This window comes from Tinamus guttatus, unplaced genomic scaffold (assembly GCF_059628265.1).
Source record: "Tinamus guttatus ecotype Peru unplaced genomic scaffold, ASM5962826v1 Tinamus_guttatus_pri_ptg001353l, whole genome shotgun sequence".
NCBI lineage: Eukaryota > Metazoa > Chordata > Aves > Tinamiformes > Tinamidae > Tinamus > Tinamus guttatus.
The window spans coordinates 68154-88747 of NW_028289887.1; the positions used below are offsets into that span (position 1 = coordinate 68154).

At 58.4% G+C, this 20594-nt stretch overlaps 1 protein-coding gene across 1 annotated transcript; it reads right to left on the minus strand.

Annotated features, from left to right (window-relative positions):
* Positions 1 to 282: 282 nt before the first annotated feature.
* Positions 283 to 19885, minus strand: SETD1A (SET domain containing 1A, histone lysine methyltransferase; the record flags this gene model as incomplete). The annotated part of the gene is made up of 11 exons (XM_088539052.1): positions 283 to 456; positions 3453 to 3590; positions 5144 to 5263; positions 8130 to 8410; positions 11376 to 12228; positions 12293 to 12315; positions 12381 to 12473; positions 13295 to 13403; positions 15573 to 15685; positions 16799 to 16886; positions 19853 to 19885. Coding segments are annotated over 11 exons (2025 nt in total), but the record flags the coding sequence as incomplete, so codon positions are not given.
* Between the last annotated feature and the right edge of the window lie 709 nt (positions 19886 to 20594).

Sequence of the window (20594 nt, forward strand, 5' to 3'; positions counted from 1 at the left end):
CGTGTTCCGTCACCCGCGTTGACGTCACGATGACCTCAATGACATCACGAAGATCTCAATGACCTCATGACGATCTCAATGACATCACGACACTCTCAATGACGTCATGATGACCTCAATGACGTCACCACGACCTCAGCGACGTCACCGCGACCTCCGCAGCCCACGGCGGCCACCGCACCCCAACGCCCGCGTCAACCGCCCATCGGTCCCAACAGCCGGTGCCGTCGCCCGCGGCGACGACGCGGTGACGTCGCGGTGACGTCGCGGTGACGCCGGGCGCTAGTTGAGGGTCCCGCGGCAGCTCTCGGTGCGGCACAGACAGGGGATCTTGGTGTCCTCGATGGGGAACTTGTAGTCGTAGGTGATCTCCTCGTTGACGCCGATGGGCTGCTTGGAGTAGATGACGATCTTCTTCTGCGCCTCGATGGTGATCACCTTGGCGTAGCAGTTGGGCTGCGGGGGGGACGGGGACATCGTGGGGTGGCCATAGACACCATGGGGTGGCCATAGACACCATGGGGTGGCCATAGACACCATGGGGTGGTCCTGGTGGCCATGGACACCATGGAGTGGCCATAGACATCATGGGGTGGTCATGGGCACCATGGGGTGGTCAAGGGCACCATGGGGTGGTCAAGGGCACCATGTGGTGGTCACACGGTGGCCATAGACACCATGGGGTGGTCATGGTGGCCATGGGCACCATGGGTTGGCCATAGACACCATGGGGTGGTCAAGGGCACCATGGGTTGGCCATAGACACCATGGGGTGGTCATGGTGGCCATGGACACCATGGGGTGGTCATGGTGGCCATGGACACCGTTGGGTGGTCAAGGGCACCATGGGGTGGCCATAGACACCATGGGGTGGTCATGGTGGCCATGGACACCGTTGGGTGGTCAATGGCACCATGGGGTGGCCGTGGGCACCGTGGGGTGGCCATAGACACCATGGGGTGGTCATGGGCTGGTCAGGGTGGCCATAGACACCATGGGGTGATCAAGGGCACCATGGGGTGGCCATAGACACCATGGGGTGGTCATGGTGGCCATGGACACCGTTGGGTGGTCAATGGCACCATGGGGTGGCCATAGACACCGTGGGGTGGCCATGGGCACCATGGGGTGGTCAAGGGCACCACGGGGTGGCCATAGACACCGTGGGGTGGCCATAGACACCATGGGGTGGTCATGGTGGCCATGGACACTGTTGGGCGGTCAAGGGCACCATGGGGCGGCCGTGGGCACCGTGGGGTGGCCATAGACACCATAGGGTGGTCATGGTGGCCATGGGCACCATGGGATGGTCATGGGCACCATGGGGTGGTCACAGGGTGGCCATGGACATCATAGGGTCACCATGTGACGCCATGTGACATCATGTGACCCCATGTGACCCCATATGACACCATGTGACATCATGTGACCCCATGTGACCCCATGTGACACCCCGTGTCCTCACCGTGCAGCAGTGGTTGATGGAGGGCACCAGGTCCCCGCACTTGGTGGCACCGTGTGACACCCCATATGACCCCATGTGACACCGTATGACATCGTATGACCCCATGTGACCCCATGTGACACCATGTGACACCATGTGACGTCATGTGACCCCATGTGACCCCATGTGACACCCCGTGTCCTCACCGTGCAGCAGTGGTTGATGGAGGGCACCAGGTTCTTGCACTTGGTGGCACCGTGTGACACCCCGTGTGACCCCATATGACACCATATGACATCATATGACACCATGTGACCCCATGTGACACCATATGACCCCATGTGACCCCATATGACACCGTATGACACCATGTGACCCCATGTGACCCCATGTGACACCCCGTGTCCTCACCGTGCAGCAGTGGTTGATGGAGGGCACCAGGTCCCCGCACTTGGTGGCACCGTGTGACACCCCATGTGACCCCATGTGACACCGTATGACATCGTATGACATCATGTGACCCCATGTGACCTCACCGTGCAGCAGTGGTTGATGGAGGGCACCAGGTTCCCGCACTTGGTGGCACCGTGTGACACCCCGTGTGACCCCGTGTGACACCATATGACATCGTATGACATCATGTGACCCCACGTGACCCCATATGGCACCATGTGACATCATGTGACCCCATGTGACGTCATGTGACCCCATGTGACACCCCGTGACCTCACCGTGCAGCAGTGGTTGATGGAGGGCACCAGGTCCCCGCACTTGGTGGCACCGTGTGACACCCCGTGTGACCCCATGTGACACCATATGACATCGTATGACGCCATGTGACACCATGTGACACCATGTGACCCCATGTGACATCATGTGACCCCATGTGACCCCATGTGACACCCCATGTCCTCACCGTGCAGCAGTGGTTGATGGAGGGCACCAGGTTCCCGCACTTGGTGGCACCGTGTGACACCCCGTACGACCCCATGTGACACCATATGACATCGTATGACCCCATATGACCCCATATGACACCATGTGACCCCATGTGACATCATGTGACCCCATGTGACCCCATGTGACACCCCGTGTCCTCACCGTGCAGCAGTGGTTGATGGAGGGCACCAGGTTCCTGCACTTGGTGGCACCGTGTGACACCCCGTGTGACCCCATGTGACACCGTATGACATCATATGACACCATGTGACCCCATATGACACCATGTGACCCCATGTGACATCATGTGACCCCATGTGACCCCATGTGACACCCCGTGTCCTCACCGTGCAGCAGTGGTTGATGGAGGGCACCAGGTTCCTGCACTTGGTGGCACCGTGTGACACCCCGTACGACCCCATGTGACACGATATGACATCGTATGACATCATGTGACCCCATATGACCCCATGTGACACCATGTGACCCCATGTGACCCCATGTGACCCCATGTGACACCCCGTGTCCTCACCGTGCAGCAGTGGTTGATGGAGGGCACCAGGTTCCTGCACTTGGTGGCACCGTGTGACACCCCATGTGACACCCCATATGACACCATATGACATCGTATGACCCCGTGTGACCCCATATGACACCACGTGACCCCATATGACACCACGTGACCCCATGTGACATCATGTGACTCCATGTGACCCCATGTGACACCCCGTGTCCTCACCGTGCAGCAGTGGTTGATGGAGGGCACCAGGTTCCTGCACTTGGTGGCACCGTGTGACACCCCGTACGACCCCATGTGACACCGTATGACATCGTATGACACCACGTGACCCCATATGACACCATGTGACATCATGTGACATCATGTGACCCCATGTGACACCCTGTGTCCTCACCGTGCAGCAGTGGTTGATGGAGGGCACCAGGTTCCTGCACTTGGTGGCACCGTGTGACACCCCATATGACCCCATGTGACACCGTATGACATCGTATGACCCCATATGACACCATGTGACCCCATGTGACATCATGTGACCCCATGTGACCTCACCGTGCAGCAGTGGTTGATGAAGCGCGCCAGGTTCCCGCACTTGGTGGCATCGATGATGGTGTCGTGGTCCACCCGGAACAGGTAGCTGCTCCCGATGCCCTGCTGGACGTAGCGCTTCTCCCGCATGTCGGCCACCACCTGGGACGTTGGGGACATCGGGGACATGGGGGACATGGGGGGACATTGGGGACATGGGGGACATGGGGACATGGGGGGGACATGGGGGACATGGAGACATTGGGGACATGGGGGACATCGGGGACATTGGGGACATTGGGGACATGGGGGACATGGGGACATTGGGGACATGGGGGACATTGGGGACATGGGGGACATGGGGACATTGGGGGGACATGGGGGACATGGAGACATTGGGGACATGGGGGACATGGAGACATTGGGGGACATGGAGGGACATGGGGGACATGGGGGACATTGGGGATATGGGGGACATGGGGACATTGGGGACATGGGGACATTGGGGGGACATGGGGGACATGGAGACATTGGGGACATTGGGGACATGGGGACATTGGGGACATTGGGGATATGGGGGACATGGGGGACATTGGGGACATTGGGGACATGGGGGGCATGAGGGGACATGGGGACATGGGGGGACATTGGGGGACATGGGGGACATTGGGGACATGGGGACATGTGGGACATTGGGGACATGGGGGACATGGGGACATCAGGGACATTGGGGGACATGGGGACATTGGGGACATTGGGGACATGGGGACATGGGGGACATGGGGGGACATTGGGGACATTGGGGACATGGGGACATTGGGGGGACATGGGGGACATGGAGACATTGGGGACATGGGGACATAGGGGGACATTGGGGACATTGGGGACATGGGGACATTGGGGACATTGGGGACATCGGGGACATGGGGACATGGGGGGAGGGACATGGAGGACATGGGGGGACATGGGGACATTGGGGACTTGGGGGTCCAGAGGGTCCCTGGAGGCACTTGGGGGTCCCCAAGGGCACTTGGGGGTCCAGAGGGTCCCATGGGTCATTTGGGGGTCTCCAGGGGCACTTGGGGGTCCAGAGGGTCCCTGGAGGCACTTGGGGGTCCCCAAGGGCACTTGGGGGTCCCATGGGTCATTTGGGGGTCACCAGGGGCACTTGGGGGTCCAGAGGGTCCCTGGAGGCCCTTGGGGGTCCCCAAGGGCACTTGGGGGTCCAGAGGGTCCCATGGGTCCCCAAGGGAACTTGGGGGTCCAGAGGGTCCCATGGGTCATTTGGGGGTCCCCAGGGGCACTTGGGGGTCCAGAGGGTCCCCGGAGGTACTTGGGGGTCCCCAGGGGCACTTGGGGGTCCAGAGGGTCCCCTGGAGGCACTTGGGGGTCCCCAAGGGCACTTGGGGGTCCAGAGGGTCCCATGGGTCATTTGGGGGTCCCCAGGGGCACTTGGGGGTCCAGAGGGTCCCTGGAGGCACTTGGGGTCCCCAAGGGCACTTGGGGGTCCAGAGGGTCCCTGAGGGCACTTGGGGGTCCAGAGGGTCCCCTGGGTCTCCAGTGGCACTTGGGGGTCCAGAGGGTCCCTGGAGGCCCTTGGGGGTCCCGAAGGGCACTTGGGGGTCCCATGGGTCATTTGGGGGTCACCAGGGACACTTGTGGGTCCCAGGGCATCAATGGGGTCCCCGGGGCGGCGCCGTGGGGCCGGGCCTCACCTGGCGGATGTTCTGCCCCACGTACTCGATGACCATCTCGTCGGCCGCGATGGGCTCCATGGCGAAGAGGCCCCACTCGTGGATGCGGCTGCGGCCGAAGCGGAGCCGCTTCTTGCGGAACTGCGGGGACGGCGGCGTCACGTGACCGCGGCCATGACGTTGACCATGGCCATGGCCACCACCACGGCCGGAATCACCAACATGAGCCCAATGTTGGCCATGATCTAGAGCTTGACCATAAGGTTGACCACGGCCAAGAGCTTGACCGTAACGTTGACCATGGCCAAGAGCTTGACCGTAAGGTTGACCATGACCAAGACCATGACCATGACATTGACCATGCCCAAGAACATGACCATGACGTTGACCATGGCCAAGACCTTGACCGTAATGTTGACCATGGCCGCAACCACGACCGTAATCACAAACATGACGCTAATGTTGGCCATGATCTACAGCATGACCATAACGTTAAAAATGACCAAGAACATCACCATGATGTTGACCATGGCCATGGCCACCACGACAACCAGAATCACCAACATGAGCCCAATGTTGGCCATGACCAACAGCATGACCCTAATGTTGACCATGACCTAGAGCTTGACCATGACGTTGACCATGGCCAAGAGCTTGACCGTAATGTTGACCATGGCCGCAACCACGACCGTAATCACAAACATGACACTAACGTTGGCCATGGTCAAGACCATGATCATAAGGTTGACCATGGCCAAGAGCATGACCATGACGTTGACCATGGCCACGGCCACAACCACGACCGGAATCACAAACATGACCCTAATGTTGGCCATCGCCAAGAGCTTGACCATAAGGTTGACCATGGCCAAGAGCTTGACCGTGACGTTGACTGTGGTCATGGCCACCACCACGGCCGGAATCACCAACATGACCCCAATGTTGGCCATGACCAACAGCATGACCATAACGTTGACCACGCCCAAGAGCTTGACCATGACGTTGGCCATGACCAAGAACATGACCATGACGTTGACCATGGCCAAGAGCTTGACCGTAAGGTTGACCATGGCCAAGGACATGACCATGATGTTGACCACGGCCATGGCCACCACCACGACCGGAATCACAAACATGACCCTAATGTTGGTCATGACGAAGAGCTTGACCATAAGGTTGACCATGGCCAAGAGCTTGACCATGACATTGACCGTGGTCATGATCACAACCATGATCATAATCACAAACATCACCCTAATGTGGACCATGATCTAGAGCATGACCATGATGTTGATCATGACCAAGAACATGACCATGACGTTGACCATGGCCATGGCCACCACCATGGCTAGAATCACCAACATGAGCCCAATGTTGGCCGTGACCAACAGCATGACCATAACGTTGACCATGACCAAGAACATGACCATAACGTTGACCGTGACCAAGAACATGACCATGACATTGACCATGCCCAAGAGCATGACCATAAGGTTGACCATGACCAAGAACATGACTATGACGTTGACCACGGCCATGACCGCAACCATGCCTGGAATCACAAACACGATCCTAATGTTGGCCATAACCAACAGTATAACCCTAATGTTGGCCATGACCAAGAGCTTGACCATGACGTTGATCATGACCACAACCATGACCATAATCACATACATGGCCCTAATGTTGGCCATGACCAAGAGCTTGACCATGACGTTGACCATGGCCATGACCACAACCATAATGTGCCCATAACGTTGACCATGACCACTACCGCTACCACGAACGCAACCATAACGTTGACCATGACTATGACCACTAGCATGAACGTGACCATAACGTTGACCACGACACCAACCACGACCACAACCACAACCATAATGTGACCAAATCGTTGACCATGACTGCAACCATGAACGCGACCATAACGTTGACCATGACCCCATGACCGCAACCATAATGCGACCATAATGTTGACCACGACCACAACCGCAACCATGAATGTGACCATCACGATGACCATGACACCATGACCGCAACCATAACGTGCCCATAACGTTGACCATGACCGTGACGGCTACCATGAACGTGACCATCGCGTTGACCATGACACCATGACTATGACCACAACATGACCATAACGCTGACCATGACCATGACTGGTATCATGAACGTGACCATAACGTTGACCATGACCATGACCGCTACCATGAACGTGCCCGTAACATTGACCATGACACCATGACTAGGACCACAACATGACCATAACGTTGACCATGACCGTGACCACTACCATGAACGCGACCATAATGTTGACCATGACACCATGACCACAACCATAACGCACCCGTAACGTTGACCATGACCATGACCGCAACCATAACGTGACCATCACGATGACCATGACACCATGACCGCAACCATAACATGACCATAATGTTGACTATGACCATGACCGTTACCATGAACGCGACCATAACGTTGACCATGACCCCATGACCGCAACCATAATATGACCATAATGTTGACCACGACCACAACCGCAACCATGAACGTGACCATCACGTTGACCATGACCCCATGACCGCAACCATAATGTGACCATAATGTTGACCATGACCATGACCACAACCATAATGCGACCATAACGTCGACCACGACCATGACCGCTACCATGAACGCGACCATCACGTTGACCATGACACCATGACCACAACCACAACCATAACGCGACCATAACGTTGACCATGACCATAACCATGAATGCGACCATCATGACGACCATGACTACAACCACAACCATAACGTGCCCATAACGTTGACCATGACCATGACTGGTATCATGACCATACCCATAACGTTGACCGTGACACCAACCATGCCCATGACCACAACCAAACCATCGCCCATGACAACAACCCCAAACGCAACCCCCACCCCCCGCACACCCGTCCGCTTCCCGTTGTCCCCCCGGGTTGTCCCCCCGCTCCGCTTGTCCCCCGCGCACCTTGAGCTGGTTGAGCTTGAGCAGGTCGCTGTCGAGGAGCGCGGCGGAGCCCATGGCGCTGAGCAGGCGCCGCTGCTCCGAGCGCCGCTCCGAGAGCAGCCGGTTGCTCCCCTGCGTGTCGGGGTGCGCGGGGGCGCGCGGGGCCGCGCGGTACCGGTCGCGCTGCCGGTCCTTCTCGCGGGCGCTCAGCGCGTAGTAGCCCTCGCTGCGGGCGCTGCCCGTGCGGTGCCGCCGGCCCTCGGGGCGCTGCCGCCGCCGCCGCGGCTCCGCCGTGTGGGTCAGTGCTGGGGGGGTTAAGGGCGGAACAGGCGGCGGGACGCGCGGGACGCGACAGCCGGATGGACAACAGCCGGACGGACAACACCCACGCAGACCACATCCAGAGGGACGGCACCCGTTCCAACACCCAAACTCCTGAGTCCTCCAACCCCTGTCCGCTGAGTCCTCCAACACCCGAACTCCTGAGTCCTCCAACACCCAAACTCCTGAGTCCTCCAACACCCAAACTCCTGAGTCCTCCAACCCCTGTCCCCTGAGTCCTCCAACACCCAAACTCCTGAGTCCTCCGACACCCAAACTCCTGAGTCCTCCAACCCCTGTCCCCTGAGTCCTCCAACACCCAAACTTCTGAGTCCTCCAACACCTGAACTCCTGAGTCCTCCAACACCCAAACTCCTGAGTCCTCCAACCCCTGTCCCCTGAGTCCTCCAACCCCCGAACTCCTGAGTCCTCCAACACCCAAACTCCTGAGTCCTCCAACCCCTGTCCGCTGAGTCCTCCAACACCCGAACTCCTGAGTCCTCCAACACCCAAACTCCTGAGTCCTCCAACCCCTGTCCCCTGAGTCCTCCAACACCTGAACTCCTGAGTCCTCCAACACCCAAACTCCTGAGTCCTCCAACACCCAAACTCCTGAGTCCTCCAACCCCTGTCCCCTGAGTCCTCCAACACCCGAACTCCTGAGTCCTCCAACACCCGAACTCCTGAGTCCTCCAACCCCTGTCCCCTGAGTCCTCCAACACCCAAACTTCTGAGTCCTCCAACACCCGAACTCCTGAGTCCTCCAACACCCAAACTCCTGAGTCCTCCAACCCCTGTCCCCTGAGTCCTCCAACACCTGAACTCCTGAGTCCTCCAACACCCAAACTCCTAAGTCCTCCAACCCCTGTCCCCTGAGTCCTCCAACACCCAAACTCCTGAGTCCTCCAACACCCGAACTCCTGAGTCCTCCAACACCCAAACTCCTGAGTCCTCCAACCCCTGTCCCCTGAGTCCTCCAACACCCAAACTTCTGAGTCCTCCAACACCCGAACTCCTGAGTCCTCCAACACCCAAACTCCTGAGTCCTCCAACCCCTGTCCCCTGAGTCCTCCAACACCTGAACTCCTGAGTCCTCCAACACCCAAACTCCTGAGTCCTCCAACCCGTCCCCTGAGTCCTCCAACACCCAAACTCCTGAGTCCTCCAACACCCAAACTCCTGAGTCCTCCAACCCCTGTCCGCTGAGTCCTCCAACACCCAAACTTCTGAGTCCTCCAACACCCAAACTCCTGAGTCCTCCAACACCCAAACTCCTCAGTCCTCCAACCCGTCCCCTGAGTCCTCCAACACCCAAACTCCTGAGTCCTCCAACACCCAAACTCCTGAGTCCTCCAACCCCTGTCCCCTGAGTCCTCCAACACCCGAACTCCTGAGTCCTCCAACACCCAAACTCCTGAGTCCTCCAACACCCAAACTCCTGAGTCCTCCAACTCCTGTCCCCTGAGTCCTCCAACACCCAAACTCCTGAGTCCTCCAACACCTGTCCCCTGAGTCCTCCAACCCCTGTCCCCTGAGTCCTCCAACACCCGAACTCCTGAGTCCTCCAACACCCAAACTCCTGAGTCCTCCAACACCTGTCCCCTGAGTCCTCCAACTCCTGTCCCCTGAGTCCTCCAACTCCTGTCCCCTGAGTCCTCCAACACCCAAACTCCTGAGTCCTCCAACACCTGTCCCCTGAGTCCTCCAACTCCTGTCCCCTGAGTCCTCCAACCCCTGTCCCCTGAGTCCTCCAACACCCAAACTTCTGAGTCCTCCAACACCCAAATTCCCAAGTCCTCCAACCCTTGGAAATCCATGTCCTCCAACCTCTATCCTGAGTCCTCCAACCCTCGGAAATCCAAGTCCTCCAACCCCTGTCCCCTGAGTCCTCCAACTCCGTCCCCCGAGTCCTCCAACACCCAAACTCCTAAGTCCTCCAACCCTTGGAAATTCAAGTCCTCCAACCCGTCTCCCTGAGTCCTCCAACACCCGAACTCCCAAGTCCTCCAACCCTCACAAAACCAAGTCCTCCAACCCCCATCCTGAGTCCTCCAACCCTCGGAAATCCAAGTCCTCCAACCCCTGTCCCCTGAGTCCTCCAACCCCCAGACCCCCAAGTCCTCCAACACCCTAACTCCCAAGTCCTCCAACCCTTGGAAATTCAAGTCCTCCAACCCGTCTCCCTGAGTCCTCCAACCCCCCCCATCCTCCCAAGTCCTCCAACACCCAAACTCCCAAGTCCTCCAACCCCCGGAAACCCAAGTCCTCCAACCCTTGAAAATCCAAGTCCTCCAACACCCATCCTGAGTCCTCCAACCCTTCGAAATGCAAGTCCTCCAACACCCAAACTCCCGAGTCCTCCAATCCCTGTCCTGAGTCCTCCAACCCTCGGAAATCCAAGTCCTCCAACACCCAAACTCCCAAGTCCTCCAACCCTCACAAAACCAAGTCCTCCAACCCCCATCCTGAGTCCTCCAACCCTTGGAAATCCAAGTCCTCCAACCCCCATCCTGAGTCCTCCAACCCTTGGAAATCCAAGTCCTCCAACACCCGAACTCCCAAGTCCTCCAACCCTCACAAAACCAAGTCCTCCAACCCCCATCCTGAGTCCTCCAACCCTCGGAAATCCAAGTCCTCCAACCCCCATCCTGAGTCCTCCAACCCTTGGAAATCCAAGTCCTCCAACACCCATCCTCCTGAGTCCTCCAACCCCCATCCTCCCAAGTCCTCCAACACCCAAACTCCCGACTCCTCCAACCCCCATCCCCTGAGTCCTCCAACACCTGAACTCCCAAGTCCTCCAACCCCCATCCTGAGTCCTCCAACCCTCGGAAATCCAAGTCCTCCAACCCCCATCCTGAGTCCTCCAAGCCCCATCCCTTGAGTCCTCCAACACCCAAACTCCCGACTCCTCCAACCCCCAACCCCTCCGGCTGTGCAGGATATCCGTGTGGGGCACCCAATGGGTGTCATTGAGCCAGTCAGCACAGCCCTCCTGCTGCAACAGGCGCTCGTAGGTGACGCGCAGGAACCGCCGGTCCTCGGCGTCCAGCCCGGCGCTCCAGATATCATAGAGGACACTCATCTGCTCGAACTCCCCGCGCGGCGCGAACGGTGACGCCGGCGGCGGTGACGGTGACGCGCGCGGGCGCAACCACCGCTCCTCGTCCTCCTCGTCCTCCTCATCCTCCTCCTCGTCGCTGCTGTCGCTGTCGCTGTCGCTGTCGCTGTCACTCGACGCGGGCGCCGGCGGCGGGCGGTGACGCCGGCGTCGCGGTGTCGCCGCCGGGTGACGCTCGGGGCCGTCCCCGGCCGCCACCACCTCCTCGGGGGCCTCCAGGACTTCGGCCTCGAGGGGTTCGGGGGCGTCAAGCGGCCGTCGCGGTGACGCGCGCGGGGCCAGCGCGTAGTTGTGCTCCTGTAGTACCCCCGGTGACGGCGACGGTGACAACGGCGGCGTCACCGTCGCGTCCGACGCGTCGCTGTCGCTCGCGGTGGTGGCCGCGTCGGGGACGGTGACGCCGCCGGGGCGCGGGGGGCGGCGGCGCCGCGCGGTGACGGCGTCACCCCAACTCTTCACCAGCGACGCGTGGTCGGCCGGGAGGTTGCGCACGGGCCGGGGGGGGACAACACGCGGTGACACCGGTGACACCGGCGCCGCCTCCCGCTTGCGGCCCCGCGGTGGCACCTCCGGTGACGCCGGCGGTTCCTCCTCGTCGGGTGACACCGTTTTCCGGCGCTTCTTAGGCGGCGGCAACAGCGGGATGGGCGACGACGGGCGCGGCGGCGCGGGTGACGCCGCGGGTGACGCCGCGGGTGACGCCGGGGGCGGCTCCGGCGGTACCGCCGCGGGGGCGGGGGGCGGGGGCGGCGCCGCGGCGTCGTCCTCGGAGGGTGACGGTGACGGTGACGGTGACGGGGACGGTGACGGTGACGGTGACGGGGACGAGCTGGTGTCGGAGGAGGAGGAGGACGAGGAGGAGGAGGAGGAGGAGGAGGAGCCTTCGTAGAGGGAGAAGTCGGAGGAGTCGTCGCTGTCGTCGTCTGGGGGACAATGAGGGGACGATGAGGGGACGATGTCCCCAATGTCCTCCCTGTGTCCCCCCCAATGTCCCCCCGTGTCCCCCCGTGTCCCCATGTCCCCAATGTCCCCCATGTCCCCATTGTCCCCTTTGTCCCCATCGTCCCCCATGTCCCCATTGTCCCCAATGTCCCCCCATTGTCCCCATTGTCCCCCATTGTCCCCATTGTCCCCCAATGTCCCCATTGTCCCCCCATTGTCCCCCATTGTCCCCCATATTCCCCCATTGTCCCCATGTCCCCATTGTCCCCCTTCCCCCCATTGTCCCCCAATGTCCCCAATGTCCCCCCATGTCCCCAATGTCCCCCCATGTCCCCATGTCCCCCCGTGTCCCCCATGTCCCCATTGTCCCCATGTCCCCCATGTCTCCCAATGTCCCCCAATGTCCCCAATGTCCCCCAATGTCCCCACATCCCCCCATGTCCCCTCATGTCCCCAATGTCCCCAAGGTCCCCAATGTCCCCCATGTCCCTCCATGTCTCTCCATGTCCTCCCATGTCTCCCCATGTCCCCCAATATCCCCCAAGGTGCCCTCAGGTCCCGCCGTGTCCCTCTGTGTCCCCAATGTCCTTCCATGTCCCCCAAGGTCCCCAATGTCCCCCATGTCCCCCATGTCCCCCCATGTCCCCATTGTCCCTATGTCCCCAATGTCCATGTCCCCATGTTCCATCACGTCCCCAATGTCCCCATGTCCCCCATGTCCCCCATATCCCCCATATCCCCAATGTCCCCAATGTCCCCCAATGTCCCCAATGTCCCCCCGTCCCCCCGTCCCCGCTGTCACCGTCCGAGGGCTCCTCTTTGTCGCTGCCCCCCCCGTCGCTCTCGTCCCGTCGCCCTTCGGCCTCCGGGCGCCGCTCGGCCTCGTCCTCCTCCTCGTCCTCCTCTTCCTCCTGCGGGTGACACCGGGGACGGTGACACCGTGAGGGTGACGTTGGAGGGGTGACATTGGAGGGGTGACATCGGAGGGGTGACATTGGAGGGGTGACATCACCAGGGAGGTGACACCAGGGATGGTGACATTGGGATGGTGACATTGGGACGGTGACACCGCGAGGGTGACATTGGAGGGGTGACATCGGAGGGGTGACATCGGAGGGGTGACATCACCAAGGAGGTGACACCAGGGATGGTGACACCAGGGACGGTGACACCGTGAGGGTGACATCGGAGGGGTGACATTGGAGGGGTGACATCGGAGGGGTGACATCACCAGGGAGGTGACACCAGGGATGGTGACACCGTGAGGGTGACATTGGAGGGGTGACATTGGAGGGGTGACATCACCAAGGAGGTGACACCAGGGACGGTGACACCGCGAGGGTGACATTGGAGGGGTGACATCGGAGGGGTGACATTGGAGGGGTGACATTGGAGGGGTGACATCACCAAGGAGGTGACCCCAGGGATGGTGACACCAGGGACAGTGACACCGTGAGGGTGACGTTGGAGGGGTGACATCACCAGGGAGGTGACACCAGGGATGGTGACACCAGGGACGGTGACACCGTGAGGGTGACATTGGAGGGGTGACATTGGAGGGGTGACATTGGAGGGGTGACATCACCAGGGAGGTGACACCAGGGATGGTGACACCGGGGACGGTGACACCGTGAGGGTGACGTTGGAGGGGTGACATTGGAGGGGTGACATCGGAGGGGTGACATCACCAGGGAGGTGACACCAGGGATGGTGACACCAGGGACGGTGACATTGGGACGGTGACATTGGGACGGTGACACCGCCGTGGAGGTGACGCCACGGACGGTGACACCAGGGGGGTGACATTGAAGAGGTGGCACCAGGGAGAGTGACGCCGTGACGGTGACATCGGAGGGGTGACACCAGGGACAGCGACATTGAGGAGGTGACACCACCGGGGAGGTGACACCATTGGGGTTGTGACACCGTGAGGGTGACTTTGGGGAGGTGACACCGCCGCGGAGGTGACACCAGGGACGGTGACATTGGGGAGGTGACACCAACCGGGGAGATGACACCATGAGAATGACCTTAGGAAGGTGACACCACTGGGGAGGTGACACCGGAGAGGTGACACCATAAGCGTGACATTGGGGAGGTGACACCACCCAGGAGGTGACACCATTGGGGTGACATTAGGAAGGTGACACCACTGGGAAGGTGACACCAGAGAGGTGACACCAGGGGGATGACTCTGTGAAAGTGACACCAGGAAGGTGACACCCCTAGCAGGGGTTGGCACCATGAAGGTGACATTGGGGAAGTGACACTGTGAAGGTGACATCAGGCAGGTGACACCGGGGGGGGTGACACCAGAGGGGGGTGACACCGGGGAGGTGACACTGAAGGTGACACCAGAGGGGGACATGGGGCTGGTGACACTGGAGGGTTGACACTGTGAAGGTGACGCTGGGAAGGTGACACCGGAGACACCAGGGAGAGACACCAGAAGGTGACACCAGGAGGGTGACACCGGTCGGGTGATACCAGGGGGTGACACTGGGGAGGTGACACTGTGAAGGTGACACTGGGGAGGTGGCACTGGATGGGTGACACCAGGGGGGTGACATCGTGAAGGTGACACTGGGGGAGGTAACATGAGAGCGGTGACACCAGTGAGGGTGACGCTCTGCAGGTGACACCGGGGGTGACACCAAGAGGTGACGCCAGAAGGGTGACACCGGTGGGGTGACACCAGTGGGGGTGACACTGTGCAGGTGACACCAGGAGGGTGACACCGTGCAGGTGACACCGGGGGTGACACCAGGAGGGTGACACCGGGGGGGTGACACCGGGTTGATGTGACACTGGGGGGGGTGACACTGTGCAGGTGATACTGGGGAGGTGACACCAGGAGGTGACACCAGGAGGTGACACCAGGGGGGTGACACCGGGTCGAGGTGACACTGGGTCGAGGTGACACCGCGGGTGACACCAGAAGGGTGACACCGGGGGGGTGACACCGGGTTGATGTGACACTGGGGGGGTGACACTGGGGAGGTGACACCAGTAGGTGACACCGGGTCGAGGTGACACCGGGTCGAGGTGACACCGGATGGGTGACGCCGGACGCCGCTCACCTCCGAGGCCTCCTCCCCCTCGCTGTCCAACCGGAAGAGCTTCCGCCGCTTCCCGGACGCCTGGGCCCGCTCGGCCTCCCGCTTGGAGGACTTGGCCGCCGCCGCCTCCTTGTCTGGGGACAACGGGGACAATGGGGACAATGGGGACAACGGGGACAATGGGGACAATGGGGACAACGGGGACAATGGGGACAACGGGGGGGGTGAGCGCGGAACAAAGGGGCCCAGGAATCCGGGAAGGGCCCAGGAGTCCAGGTGGGATCCAGGAAGGGCCCAGGCGTCCGGGGGGGGCCCAGGCGTCCGGGAAGGGCCCAGGCGTCCGGGAAGGGGCCCAGGAGTCCGGGTGGGGTCTGGGAAGGGGCCCAGGAGTCCGGGAAGGGGCCCAGGAGTCCGGGAAGGGCCCAGGAATCCGGGAAGGGCCCAGGAGTCCGAGAAGGGCCCAGGAGTCCGGGAAGGGCCCAGGGATCCAGGAAAGGGCCCAGGCGTCCGGGAAGGGGCCAGGCGTCCGGGAAGGGCCCAGGCGTCCGGGAAGGGCCCAGGAGTCCGGGAAGGGCCCAGGAGTCCAGGAAGGGCCCAGGAGTCCAGGAAGGGCCCAGGAATCCGGGAAGGGCCCAGGCGTCCGGGAAGGGCCCAGGCGTCCGGGAAGGGCCCAGGAATCCGGGAAGGGGCCCAGGAGTCCGGGAAGGGCCCAGGAGTCCAGGAAGGGCCCAGGAATCCGGGAAGGGCCCAGGCGTCCGGGTGGGATCCAGGAAGGGCCCAGGTGTCCGGGAAGGGGCCCAGGAGTCCGAGAAGGGGCCCAGGAATCCGGGAAGGGCCCAGGAATCCGGGAAGGGCCCAGGAGTCCGGGAAGGGGCCCAGGCGTCCGGGAAGGGGCCCAGGAGTCCAGGAAGGGCCCAGGCGTCCGGGAAGGGGCCCAGGAATCCGGGAAGGGGCCCAGGCGTCCGGGAAGGGCCCAGGAGTCCGGGAAGGGCCCAGGAGTCCGGGAAGGGCCCAGGCGTCCGGGAAGGGGCCCAGGAGTCCGGGAAGGGGCCCAGGAGTCTGGGAAGGGGCCCAGGCGTCCGGGAAGGGGCCCAGGAATCCGGGAAGGGCCCAGGAGTCTGGGAAGGGGCCCAGGCGTCCGGGAAGGGCCCAGGAGTCCGGGAAGGGGCCCAGGCGTCCGGGAAGGGCCCAGGCGTCCGGGTGGGATCCAGGAAGGGCCCAGGCGTCCGGGCGCGTCCGGCTCTCACCCTCCTCCTCCTCCTCGGGGGGGGTCGGCGCTCCCGCTCGCGGCTCCTCCCCCCCCGGCACCAGCTCCGACGGCTCCTTCCGCTTCACCTGGGGGGGGGAGGGGGTCGTTAGCGGCGCTAATTAACGGCGGCTTCGTTAGGGGGGGCATTAGAGTGGGCGGGGCCTCATTAGCATCGTTGGGGCTCATTAATATGGGGGGTTTGTTAATATTGGGGGGCCTCATTAACATGGGGGATCTCATTAACATGGGGTGACCTCATTAACATGGGGGGCCTCATTAACATGGGGGATCTCATTAACATGGGGTGATCTCATTAACATGTGGGGGGCTCATTAACATGGAGAGGGCTCATTAACATATAGGGGGCTCATTAACATACAGGGGGATCTCATTAGCATGGGGGGGACTCATTAATATGGGTGGGAGCTCATTAACATGGGGGGACCTCATTAACATACAGGGGGATCTCATTAGCATGGGGGGGACTCATTAATATGGGTGGGAAATCATTAACATGGGAGCGGGCTCATTAACATGGGTGGGAGCTCATTAACATGAGAAGCTCATTAACATGAGAGAGAACTCATTAGAATAGGAAGACCTCATTAACATGGGGGATCTCATTAACATGGATGGGAGCTCATTAACATGGATGGGAGCTCATTAACATGAGAAGCTCATTAATATGGGAAAGGACTCATTAGAATAGCAAGATCTCATTAACATGGAAGGCAGCTCATTAACATGAATGGGATCTCATTAACATCGGGTGACCTCATTAACATGTGGGGGGCTCATTAACATGGAGAGGGCTCATTAACATGGGGTGACCTCATTAACATGGGGTGACCTCATTAACATGTGGGGGGCTCATTAACATGGGGGATCTCATTAACATGGGGTGACCTCATTAACATGTGGGGGGCTCATTAACATGGAGAGGGCTCATTAACATATAGGGGGCTCATTAACATACAGGGGGATCTCATTAGCATGGGGGGGACTCATTAATATGGGTGGGAAATCATTAACATGGGGGGACCTCATTAACATTTGGGGGGCTCATTAACAAGAGAGCGATCTCATTAACATGGGGGATCTCATTAACACGGGAGGGGGCTCATTAACATGGGTGGGAGCTCATTAACATGAGACGCTCATTAACATGGGAGAGGACTCATTAGAATAGGAAGATCTCATTAACATGGAAGGCAGCTCATTAACATGAATGGGATCTCATTAACATGGGTGGGGACTCATTAACATGGGTGGGGACTCATTAACATGGGAAGGATCTCATTAACATGAGGAACTCATTAACATAGGACAGAACTCATTAAAATAAGAGGGCCTCATTAACATGGGAGGGGGCTCATTAACATGAATGGGGTCTCATTAACATGGAAGAGGAGTCATTAGCATAAGAGGGGCTCATTAACATGACTGATGGTCATTAACATGGAAGACGCTCATTAACATGAGCGGGATCTAATTAATATGAATGAGGTCCCATTAACATGGGAGAGAACTCATTAGCATAGAAAAGGCTCATTTACATAAGCAGAGATCATTAATTAACATGGGATGGGCTCATTAGTATGGAGAGGCTCATTAACATGAGCACGGTCTAATTAACATGAGAGAAGCTCATTAATATCGATGGGGCTCTATTAACATGGAAGAGAACTCATTAGCATAGAAGTGGTTCATTAACATGGGAGGGGCTCATTAATATGGAAGAGGGCTCATTAGCATAGCAAGGACTCATTAACATGAGTGGGGGCTCATTAACATGGATGGAATCCCATTAACATGGGAGAGGACTCATTAACATGGGAAATGACTCATTAGCATAGGAGGGGCTCATTAGCATGGGAGGGGGCTCATTAACATGGGGGAGAATTCATTAGTATAGCAGGAACTCATTACCATGATTTGGGTCTCATTAACATGGGAGGGGCTCATTAACATAAAAGGAGACTAATTAACATGGGAGGGGACTCATTACCATAGGAGGGGCTCATTAACACGGGTGGGGGCTCATTAACGTGGAAAGGGCTCATTAGCATAGGAAAAGGCTCATTAGCATAGGAGAAGGCTCATTAACATGGAAGGGGGCTCATTAACATGGGTGGGAGCTCATTAATATGGAAGTGGCTCATTAGCATAGGAGGCGCTCATTAACATGGGAGGGCCTCATTAACATGGGAAGGAATTCATTAACATGAGAGGTTAATGATGGCGGGTTAGTTAACAGCCAGGTTAGTTAATGTGCGGGTTAGTTAACGGCAGGTTAGTTACTGGCGGGTTAGTTAAGCAGCTGGTTAACGATTGCGGGTTAGTTAACATGTGGCTTAGTTAACCTGGTTAACCTGGTTAGCTAACAGGTGGGTTAGTTAACATGCGAGTTAATTAACCACGGTTAGTTACCGGCAGGTTAGTTCACTGTGAGTTAGTTACCGGTGGGTTAGTTAACCGCGGGTCGGTTAACGAGGTGGTCAATTAGCGGTAATTAACATGCACATTAGTTAAGCAAATGGTCAGTTAGCGGTAATTAACAGGCGAGTTAGTTACTGGTGGGTTAGTTACTAGCAGGTTAGTTAACCACGGGTTAGTTACCGGCGGGTTAGTTAAGCAGCTGGTTAACAATTACGGGTTAGTTAACTTGTGGGTTAGTTAATGTGCAGGTTAGCTAACATGTGGGTTAGTTAACCACAGGTTAGTTAACCGTGGGTTAGTTAACCGTGGGTCGGTTAATGATGCGCTCAATTAGCAGTAATTAACAGGTGGGTGAGTTAATCATGGTTAGTTAGAGTGTGGGTTAGTTACCAGCGGATTAGTTACCGGCGGGTGGGTTAATGAGCAGGTTAATTAGCGTTAACGAGGGGCTCACCTTGAATGAGGGCAGCCACAGGGCCGGGCTCAGGATTAGTTAACGAGCCGGTTAATGAGCTCGTTAACTCATGTGGGTTAGTTAACGAGGAGGTTAACTAGCAGTAATTAGGGTTAATTAGTGTTAATTAGTGTTAATTAGTGTTAATGAGGGGCTCACCTTGAATGAGGGCAGCCGCAGGGCTGGGCTCAGGGTTAGTTAACGAGGGGGTTAACGGGCTCATTAACTCATGTGGGTTCGTTAACGAGCCGGTGAGTTAACCAGGAGGTTAATTAGTGTTAATTAGCGTTAATTAACGTTAATTAAGAGCTCACCTTGAACGAGGGCAGGCGCAGGGCCGGGCTCAGCGCCCCCAGCGGGTTAGTTAAGGACCCGGTTAATGAGCTCATTAACTCATGTGTGTTAGTTAATGTGCAGGTGGGTTAACCAGGAGATTAATTAGTGTTAATTAACGCTAATTAACGTTAATTAGCGGCTCACCTTGAAGGAGGGCAGGCGCAGGGCCGGGCTCAGCGCCCCCAGCGGGTTAGTTAACGAGCTCGTTAACTCATGTGGGTTAACCAGCAGGTTAATTAGTGTTAATTAGTGTTAATTAGTGCTAATTAAGGGCTCACCTTGAAGGAGGGCAGGCGCAGGGCCGGGCTCAGCGCCCCCAGCGGGTTAGTTAACGAGGAGGTTAACGGGCTCATTAACTCGTGTGGGTTCGTTAACGAGCCGGTTAGTTAACCAGGAGGTTAATTAGTGTTAATTAGTGTTAATTACCGTTAATTAGTGGCTCACCTTGAAGGAGGGCAGGCGCAGGGCCGGGCTCAGCGCCCCCAGCAGGTTAGTTAACGAGCTCGTTAACTCATGTGGGTTAACCAGGAGGTTAATTAGTGTTAATTAGTGTTAATTACCGTTA